Source organism: Myotis davidii, unplaced genomic scaffold (assembly GCF_000327345.1).
Source record: "Myotis davidii unplaced genomic scaffold, ASM32734v1 scaffold1069, whole genome shotgun sequence".
NCBI classification, from domain to species: Eukaryota; Metazoa; Chordata; class Mammalia; order Chiroptera; family Vespertilionidae; genus Myotis; species Myotis davidii.
This window is the reverse complement of record NW_006300018.1, coordinates 2,379,871-2,390,991: the sequence shown is the minus strand read 5'-3', so window position 1 is coordinate 2,390,991 and position 11,121 is coordinate 2,379,871. Positions and strand designations below refer to the sequence as shown.

At 34.5% G+C, this 11,121-nt stretch overlaps 1 protein-coding gene across 2 annotated transcripts in view; it reads left to right on the top strand.

Moving 5' to 3' along the window:
• KLHDC1 (kelch domain containing 1) overlaps positions 1–11,121 on the top strand; it is a 55,042-nt gene that overhangs the window by 27,565 nt on the left and 16,356 nt on the right. For both annotated transcript variants that reach the window (XM_015571995.1, XM_015571996.1), the window contains exons 6-9: positions 1,301–1,384; positions 1,833–1,891; positions 4,384–4,496; positions 6,793–6,865. In XM_015571995.1, coding sequence (XP_015427481.1) covers positions 1,301–1,384; positions 1,833–1,891; positions 4,384–4,496; positions 6,793–6,865 — 329 coding nt within the window. The remainder of the gene's footprint in view (positions 1–1,300; positions 1,385–1,832; positions 1,892–4,383; positions 4,497–6,792; positions 6,866–11,121) is intronic.

Here is an 11,121-nt window from a genome sequence, read left to right as displayed (position 1 = left end):
TGGGGAACCTTGGCTTCCTCCATCACTGGAGCAAGCAAGCCTCCTGCTCGCTCCAGCTGCATGGCTGCCGGCCGCCATCTTAGTTGGCAGTTAATTTGCATATCTCGCTGATTAGCCAATGGGAAGCATAGCAGAGGTACGGTTAATTACCCTTTTTGCCTTTTATTAGATAGGATAATAAATAAAAATAAATATAATAAAAAGAGTTTGAAATATTTTGAGACTTACCAAAATGTGACACAGACACAAAGTGAGCAAATTCTGTTGGAAAAATGGCATTGATGGACTTGCTTGATGCAGAGTTGCCACAAACCTTCAATTTATAAAAAAACGCAATATCTACAAAGCGCAATAAGGTGAAGCACAATAAAACGAGGTATCTTACTATTTAGAGCAGTAATTTTCAACCTTTTTCATTTCATGGCCCGCATGAACTAATTACTAAAATTCTGCAGCACACCAATATATATTTTTTTGCTAATCTTACAAAAAAATTTCGTATAATTTTGATCTATTTACACCAGACATCTACTGTTGTGGTGACTGCTGTCATTTTCTCCTCATTGATTTTTAGAGAGAGAGTAGAGGGAGGCAAGGAGCAGGGGAGAAAGAGAGAAACATCAATGTAAGAGAGACACATCAATTGGTTGCCTCCCGCACGTGCCCCAACCAGGGTTGGGATCAAACATGCAACCTCAGGTATGTGCACTTGACTGGGAATCAAATCCACCACCCTTTGGTGAGTGGGCCAGTGCTCTAACCACTGAACAACAGCTGTTGTCATTTTTTTTAAAAAACAAGTAATCCTTTTTAAAAAAATAATATATTTTTAAAATACATTTTTTATTGATTTTAGAGAAGAAGGAAGAGGGAGAGAGAGAGAATCATTGATTGGCTGCCTCCTGTAAGCCCTACACTGGGATCAAGCTTGCAACCCAGGCGTGTGCCTTGACCAGAATCGATCCCAGTCCCCTTTAGTCCACAGGCCGATGCTCTCTCCACTAAGCCACACCAGCTAGGGTGTCAGTGTTTTAATTTCATAGTCTAAGAAAGAAGAGGTCAGTGGCCCTGGCTAAAAAGTCAGGTATTGCCTGTTTTAAAAATTCTTGTGGCACACCAGTGTGCCTGCTGCGGCACAGCGGTTGAAAAATCACTGATTTAGAGTGGAATTCACATTAGGCTTTCTAATGGAATTACATAGGTAATGGGAGCTTAGCAGTCAAGTATTTTTCATGCTAAGCATAAGAATGTGATTTCACAAGTTTCAAGTTTTGCACTGTTTTCTGGTCTCTGCTTGCAGGGTGGAGTCCCACCACAGCCACGAGCCGCACATGCGTGTGCAGTTCTTGGGAATAAGGGCTATATCTTTGGTGGACGTGTTTTGGTTAGTATAATCTTTTTATGTGTGATGCTTCTTATAAAAACATATCCTCTGAATTTATAGAACAACTGAACATTAAAAAAATCTAGAAATGATTGTGTCCTTCAATAACTTTTATCTTCTGTTCCCAAACAGACCATACATGAATCATCACAGATAAATCACATTTTAATGAGGATAATCCTTCACTTTAGTGTATTATTAGAAAAGTTTCATTTCTTGTCATCTAAATCCTGTTAGTTTAAACTCATTTCTTCCTTTCCCCCTTGGCACATTAATTTGATAGCTCTATGTTAACTTTATTAGTGCTAAGTATTGTTTCCCAATATATAAACTTATGATCTTAAGTAAAATAGAGATAATCTACTTTTAATAAAAACTACTTTAAAAACAAAATTTTAGCTTATGAAAGATGTAAAACACTGACCAGTTTAACACACTTTTATTTTAGCAAACTAGGATGAATGATTTGCACTATCTAAACTTAGATACCTGGATTTGGTCTGGAAGGTAAGTATGAAATGTGTTTGTTTTTACCTATAGGCATTTCTGTGTGTGTCTGTATATGTGTGTGCACCATAATCCAAATTGGGGTCTCTAAAACGGAATTATTATATTTTTCTCTTCAGATAATATGTCTACGCAAAGAACATATAGATTAGAGTTTGTTTTTTAACCCAACTATATAAAACATGAGAACACTAGCAGTTGAAAATTGATTATGTAGAAGTACTGGTTTTATATACTATGTTCTTTAGGACTGGTCAGTAGAAGAAATAAAGGAACAGTTGAATAGGGTCATCACAGGTGAACAGATAATGGAGTGGATAAAAGTCAGATTTTATTTATGGCTCATAATCTATATTTAGCAATAGAATAAATATGTTTAGTTATCAATTCATCTATTCATGTAATGAGATGAACTCAGAGCTATATATTATTTCAAAGTATAAATGCTATAAAAAATGAAACCACAAGAGTGTAAAAAAAGCAGATTATCTATAAAATCTTGCCATGGAGAAGGCTTTTCTAAAAATGATATAATCTCAAACTTCATAAATTAAAAGATAGGTTGATAAAACTACTTAAGAATTAATTATTTCTGTCTTAAAAAATATACCACAAAAGTTAAAAGGCAGATTGGCAAATGCAAACAAAAAATAAGTTAGAAGTAATATTTATAGTATTTCTTTTTGATGTTTTTTTGAATTCCATAGTATTTTTTATTTTGAATTTTTCTTTTTAATTTTTTTATTTTTTGAATTACACTGTACATTTAATATTATTTTGTATTAGTGTCATGTGTTCAGCATAGTGGCGAGACAGTCATATACTTTATATAATATTTGTAGTATTTCTAAAAGAGTGGGCTGAGATCTGCAAGAACTAAGTCAGTAAAAAAAAAAAAAAAAGGCAAATAATCCAATAAGAAAGTGGGCAAAGAACATGAATGAGCAACTCAAAAAAAAACACATATAAATAGGCAAAATTATTTTTAAAAAATGTTCAACTTCATAGAATATTAAAGAAATGGTAATACTAATAAAACTAGTTTTCACTATCAGATAAAAATAACTACAAATGACCAATGTGTGCCAGGGTGTAACAACATAATTAGAAGAAGTATAAATTGGTACAGTTTTACTGGAGGGTAGTCTGACAATATGTTTAAAATAGAAAATGGAATTTCTACTTTGATCCAGAATTTCTCTGAAGACAATAATTGGACAAGTATATTTATGTGCATTTATTAAACAAAAATGTTTATTGCAACATTATTTATGAAAACAAAAACTTGAGATCAACCTTCATGCTCATAAGTGGGGATTGTTTAAATCATAGTACATCTGCCCAAAGGACTGCCATGCTTCCATTAGCAAAGGAATCTACTTCATGGAAATATTCTACAACGTTCTAGTAAAGTGAAAAAAATTACAGAATGGAACATATCCCATTTATAATTTTTTAAATATATTTTATTGATTTTTTACAGAGAGGAAGGGAGAGAGATAGAGAGGTAGAAACTTCGATGAGAGAGAAACATCGATCAGCTGCCTCCTGCACATCTCCCACTGGGGATGTGCCCGCAACCCGGGTACATGCCTTGACCGGAATCGAACCCGGGACCTTTCGGTCTGCAGGCCGATGCTCTATCCACTGAGCCAAACTGGTTTCGGCCCCATTTATAATTTTTAATAAATATTTATATGCACATTAAAATCCAGACACATATATACCAAATTATTGTTTCTTATTGCTGGAAAACACGATTATATAAAACATTAAATATTTTTGTGGTTGTTGAATGTTTTCAAATAAAAATGCTTTTTGTAGTAAATAAAACAATAAATGAAAGTATTTCCAGTTTGGAGTAAAGCAAATAACATCTTCTACAAATGGCCCATGTTCTTCTGGAGCATTCCAGAATGCTGGAGAATGGTGCCTTCTCACCTCCTAAATTAGTTAAACTTTTGTGCTTATGTTTTTACTTCTGTTTCTATTTTTTAAGGAATAGAACGGTATTTGTTGTAACCTTTAGTAGAGTTTTTTTCCTCGATCTGGAATGGCTTGCATGCTTTTGTTTGAAGCTAGAGTAAAGAGAATGCTTTGGGAAAGTCTACAACAAATAGACCAAGTAAAAACAACAACAAAAGCCCATAATACCATTGAGGAAATCTGCTGAAAACACAAAATTAAACATGAAACAACAGTTAAAGGTTATAGCCATGAAAATAATTACGTTGAAACACTTGAGGAAGTTGTATTGATTAACCAACAAGAATGATGCTGAGTATGCATTGTGTATTAACTGGGAATTAATTTTTAATCTGTGTTCTATGACCAGGTAGAATAGACACTACGTGAAGAGGTTGTTTAAACTCACCAAATAATTTTTAAAAATTTTAAATTAGTAAGAGCAGTTTTTCCCTTTAAGATTATTGAAAACCATTTATTTTAACTAACACAGCACCTAGATTTTTATATTTATATTTTTGCCACAGGATTCCTATTAATGGAGAAAATCCTAAACATCGATCATGGCATACTTTAACACCAATAGCTGATGATAAGCTTTTCTTATTTGGTGGACTAAGTGCGGACAATATTCCATTAAGTAAGTGAATTCATGTGTAGCCTACAGTTATTATCTTTTCTTTTCTAAGTTGTATTTTATACTTAAGGTATAGTCCTCTTTTTCTGGTTTTATGCCTTACCTTTATTTTATCCCCACTATATGCTTGCACTGAGAATTGGAACTGGAAGACCCCTTTGCTTCTATACCCTTGGCTCTCGATGTTCTGTTTCCTAGATGTAGAGAGAAGGAAGGGTGGTTGAACCTAGGTGAATTAAAGCCCCTTTCAACTATAGTAGCCTACGATTCTATCTCCTCCTGATTTTTCATCCAGATGCTTATACTGTAGGCTGGAATGGAGATTAGAAGAGCAGCCTTTCCAGAATGCTCTGGAAATATAAGGTGGGAAGGCCTGTTGCTTCTTTCTTTGTTCCCAAACTATAAAGGAAAGTGATTAGCTAAAATTTTTAAAACTCCTGTCACTGCTGATCCCAAAGGTTTTGAAATGCAGTTTTTCTTTCTGCAGTAAAATTATGCCATCAGTATAGACCAAGAATATCCATTTCTTAGTTAGACATGCTAAATGTTGTGTACTAGTATTTTCTTAACTCAAAAGTTTTCTATGGCTAGAGATGTTTTTGTTAAGATAACATATAGAATGAAAACAACTTCTATAATCTTATATAGGATTTGGAAAAAACTATATTTTTTTCAACAAAAATTTATCGAGCATCAACTGTGTATATTGCAGTCTGCTGGCCAACAAACTCCAGAGGTTGATTGGAAACAGCAGTTCCTAGTAGGGGGTGTTAACTGTTGCAGAATATTATGCTTCAGTTTTTGGACATTTTAATTAAAAGAGATTTGGAATCTGCCCTACCCGGGTTTGCTCAGTGGATAGAGCATTGGCCCACGGACTGAAGGGTCCCAGATTTGATTCCGATCAAGGGCGTGTATCTTGGTGGCAGGCCCTGAACAGGACAGGGCGCTTGTGGAAGGCAACCAACCAATATATGTGTCTCTCTCACGTCAGTGTTTTCTCTCTCTATCTCTCCCTCTCCCTTCCACTCTCTCTAAAAAAATCAATGAAAAAATGTCCTTGGGTGAGGATCAACAAAAAAAAAGAAAAGAAAAAGATTTGGAATCTAATAAAAAAGCTAACATTTACCCATTTCACTAGAGGTTGTTTAATATCATATCTTCATGAGCCATTAGTGTTTTTATTTTCTTTTTAAAAAATATGCTTTTATTGATTTTAGAGAAAGAGGAAGGGAGAAGATAGAGAGATAGAAACATCAATTAAAGAGAAACATCGGCCGAACCGGTTTGGCTCAGTGGATAGAGCATCGGCCTGCGGACTCAAGGGCATGTACCTTGGTTGCGGGGACATCCCCGCTGGGGGGCGTGCAGGAGGCAGCTGGTCGATCTCTCTAGATGTTTCTAACTCTCTATCCCTCTCCCTTCTTCTCTGTAAAAAATCAATAAAATATATTTTTAAAAAAAGAAGAAAAAAGAAAGAGAAACATCGATTGGCTGCCTCCTGCATGCCCCTCACTGGGGATAGAGCTGTAATCCAGGCATGTGCCCAACTGAGAATTGAACCGGTGAACTCTTGGTTCGTGGGTTGATGCTTAACCATTGAGCCATACTTGCTGGGCAGCATTGTTGTGTTTAACTCCTATGTGCTGGTTTTTGGTCTTTGACCTATGGGAATTAAGTGTCCTAATTCTTTAAAAAGTGTTTTTTTATTTTAAATTAACTTATTTTGCAATTATAGTTGATATACACTATTATATTAATTTCAAGTGTAGAAAAAGTGATCACCCCGATAAGTATAGTATCCATCTGTAAATGCCCTAACTCTTAGTCCAGTCAATTTCCTCCTTTATAGATTCAGCTTAAGATGTGGTTGTATGTGTCTTACATTATACTAAGAAATAATTTTTAGTTTTGTTGACTGTGATAATGACATTGTAGTTATGTGACAAAGCTGTTGTAGGTATGTAAAAAAATCATTTTTTTTAAAGTAATGCTTACTGAAGTATGTATGGGGAAAATAATCAAAGATTTAGAATTTGCTTTAGAATAACTGAATAACAACAATAATAAAAAGAAATAAATGGAGCACATATGACAAAATCTGGATAGTTGTTGAGTCTGGGATATGTGTGGGTTCATTGTTATGTTTACTCTACTTTTGTATATCTCTGAAAATTTTTATGAAAAAATATGCATACACATTAGATAGTTGCATAAATGTAGCGTGATAAATTTGGATAAAAATTAAAATTTTATTCCAAGACCTAATCTTAATTTTTGAACTGTCACAATATTGTAGGTGATGGTTGGATTCATAATGTCATAACAAATTGTTGGAAACAACTGACATATTTACCTAAAACAAGACCCAGGTAAGTTTAGAAGTTGATAAATAGTAAAATAGTTAAGAATTTTTAAAGTATTAAAAATATAGCACTGAATTTATAGTGTTTGCCATTAAAACCATAAATCAACAGGAAGGATGTCTTTCAAATAAGCTTGATATTACCTAAATAATTTAATTATCATTTAAATGATATCTGATTGTTAGAAATTATCTATTCAGTTTCTACCCATATTTGCATATTTGAAACTATTATTCTTTTAGGTAAATGCATAATATTGCATGAAAAATACGAAAAGCCTTACGAAATTGAAAGTATATAATGTTACTATTTTTAGTAAGTAGACAAGAATGGGGATGGCTCTAGCAGTAGTTACTTGTTGATGGAAGAGGTTGAGAGCAATTTAATGGGGAATTTGCTTTTATGTTGATCAAGAAGATGGCAGGTTATTATTTTTCTGTATTAAACTATCTTAATGTTTATTAATGTGAATTTTTTTAAAAAACATGTTATTTGTGGTATATTATAGAGTATAATTTTCTACAAAAAATTGTAGAAACAATATACTATTATTAGACTACAAAGAAAACCACATTAATACTATAATGATTTTTAAAAAATATGTTTTTCTTGATATTTAGAGAGAGAGAGAGGAGGGGAGAGGGATAGAGAGATAAAAACATCAATCAGCTGCCTCCTGCAGCCCGGGCATGTGCCCTGACCAGGAATCAAACGGGTGACCTCTTGGTTCATGGGCCAGTGCTCAGCCACTGAGCCACACTGGCCAGACACTACTGTCATTCTTATTTTTTTCTAATTTGATTGATGGTATAATAAAGATATATTCATAGGAAATTCAAATGTAGCACATTATAATTATTATAGTTAGTAATAGATTTTATTCTTTTTCATGCCATGTTTGTCAGTTTTTTTACTATAGATTATTTATACTAATGTGAAGTCAACTTAATGACACGCATTTCAGTAATTTAATATATAACAAGTAACTTGAGAAAGAGACCTGAAAATATTTAATATATCTCATTTTATATCTCTATGTTAATATGCATAATATATTTAGAGTTTATCATAATTATATACATGATTCTTATATTTTTATATATAAAAATTCATTGGAATATATTACTTTAGCAATTCTGGATCTTTTGTAATGTGTATTTTAATTTAAAGAGTTTTATATTAAGATATAGGAGCTCAGAATTCTAGTCCTTGCTCAGCTACTAGTTAGCATTTTGGCTTTGGGAAAGTCACTTACGAAACTGAGCATCATTTTCTTCATCTGTGAAATGAGGGACTTGGACTAGATAAGCTCTTTGTTCTCTTCCATTTGCTTGATTATATGAATGCATTAATTATAGACTAAAGTGGTAGAAAGAATGTTTAATTTTTAAATTGCTATTTTATATTTAAATCCTTAATGATTAAAGTAATACAACTATGATCAATAATATACTAGTTAGAACTGAGCTTTGTAAAGAGATTTTTCTTAATTCAGCTATGTGTCATGTAAATAATATGCTTTATTAGCATGTTTAGGTGATAAGTTTAGAGCAGCTGTGAGAGGACAGAAACTGTCAGTCTGTAGAAAAACATCAGGTTGCAAGCTAGATGTCATCAAAATCCAGGCAGGAAAGGCTTTCCAGTGTTCTCCGATGCTGCAGTCCAGGCCAGAGTTTCCATAAGGCAGATAAGACAGAGGCAGAGCTATCTTCAGGTATGAGGTGAGGAGGAGAACAGGTGGGATACAGTTTAGTGTAAGGAGAACATATATGTGTGTATATACTAATTTTTTTTATAAAAATGAGAATGTACTTAACATCTGTGTGCATTTTGTGCAAACTTTTCGAAGCTATAATTTGAAATGTAAGCTGCCCAGTTCTCCTCTTGTAATTCTACAGCAGGTTTCTCAACCTCAGCACGATTGACATTTTGGACCAAATTATTTATTTTGAGAGGCGTCCTATGCATTGGAGGATGTTTAACAGCCTCTGGCCTCTACCCACAAGATGCCAGTAGTACTGCCCCCACCCAACCTGGAGTTATGATGACCCAAAATATCTCCATATATTGTCAGATGTCCCTGTGGGGACAGAATTGCCACTGGTTGAGGCCCTATAGTGTTGCACTCTCTTCTACAGGTCTCACCTTAGACAAAATGATGCTTGGTTGAGAAGCCACCTATCTAGCCATATCTGATCCTCTGTATAGATAGCTGTCAGCAAAGAACTTTCTTAAATGTCTAAAAGATGTCTAACTAGGCGTTGGTCTTCAGAGCCTTAGGTACTGTTGTATCCCATGAGCATTGCCAAGGTTATGTGACTTTCTCGCCAGTAAGTTAAGCTATTCTTTCCCACATGTGAGGACTCCATCATATCCTATCTCCTTTACCCAGTCTCTCTTCCCGTCCCCTTTCTGACTTCACAACATGATCTGGGTGTTACGGATGATTTGTATCCAAGCATGGTCTAACATACAAGCTGGAGAATTGGGCAGAGTATTTCCCAACCAAAGTCTCTACTGACTCAGTTCTATCCTGGGTCCCCAGTGCTTTTGTCATTGCTTGTGTCATGGTTGTTTGAGGAAAGGAATTGATTTAACAAATTGTGCATAATCCCACTGTTTGCACTTGTGGAAGTTAAGTAAAAGGATTAATGTGCTAAAAATAAGTTATGTGATAATAAAATAAGTAATTAATGTAATTGTAGAATCTGTTGCATCAGCAATTTAGTGTGTCAAGAGAAATAAAGTACTCTCAAAATCAAAGCAATGACTTTATAAACCCTCAATTTATCTTTTAAAATTGAGAAATTTATGTGTACTTTTTTTCTGAGAGTTTGAGTCCCGAGAAATATTGAACTTTTTAAAACCATAAAACTATTCTTGGTAAATACTGTGAAACTAAAGATGGATATGAGCTATCACACCATTTTAAAAAACACATTAGATGCTCCACTCCTTGATGAATGATTTGTTTATTTAATTACTGAATAAATTATGCTGGCATTTTGTGTTTGCTTTTGTTAATCAAAAGTTTTTGGTCTACTACTGGATGCAGAACACCATAGTGGGCATTTTGAAAGAGAAGCATAAAATTCAATTACCCAAATTCCAGTGATGTGCTGGTAAACAGTTTACACTGCTTCCCATAAAAACAAACCAGAAAAAGCCCTAATTTGTAGCATTTGCTGATTTCCACCATGGCCATTTCAAGCTACCAGTGTGTCACCGAACAGGGAGCTGGATAGCGATGTGCCCAGCTGGCTTTAACGAGCCGACAAACCAGCTCCGGCACACTATGGTGGCAACTTCTGGCCTTAAGGATCTTATAGTTTTTGTGGGGAGGTAAAGACACATACATCAAACAAAGCAGTATATAGAGGAGTTTATCTTCAAATGTAAGATAGATTATAAAATGAGCACAAAATGTTGACAGATGCGGAATAGAGAGGTGACAGAGCCAGTTTGGGTTGCATTTGGGAATTTTGAGTCTTTTTTTTAAGGCCCTGAGGGAATGACTTCTCATTCTAGACTAGGAAATCGGATGAACAAAAGCCTAGAGACATCTAAGCTTCACTCTTAGGGACGCAAGTAGATGAAGTTGGCTGAAGAGAAGGTTCATTTGGGGAGAAGCAAGAGTTAGTTTTATAGGAAAAAGAAATGGCTGTTGGTCATAAACATTAGGAGAAGAAAAACGGCACAGGTGCTTCTTGATCAGGAAATGTCATCTTTAAAAATATTAAATAGCAGCTATATAGTGAGAAAGATTGGAGGCAGAAAAAAGAGGAACATGTATGGTATTCTGTACCCAGAGTGATAGTGTGACAATGTAAATGAAAAGAAAATGCCAAATTGGATTTGTCAGGTGATGGGGGCAGAGAGAGCAGGAAAGAGTCAAAAATGATGAGGGCAGTAAGATGGCAGATAGTAAGAAAAAGAATGGGAAAGGCGGCTATTTCTGTTGGTCAGTTCATTTTTATTTTTATTTTTTTAAATACATTTTTATTGATTTCAGAGGGGAAGGGAGAGGGAGAGAGAGATTGAAACATCAATGATGAGAAAAAATCATTGGGGGTCATCTCTTTAATTGAAATTATATGATTTAATGAACTCTAGAATCGAATCCTCTGATGATTCTAGAGCAGTGGTTAGCAAACCACCTCTTGGTTTCTGGATCATTGCTCAGCCACTGAGCCACACCCAGCTATATTTTTAAAATTATTTCATTTTATGACTAAAATATTTCAATACCTACGTGATAAAGA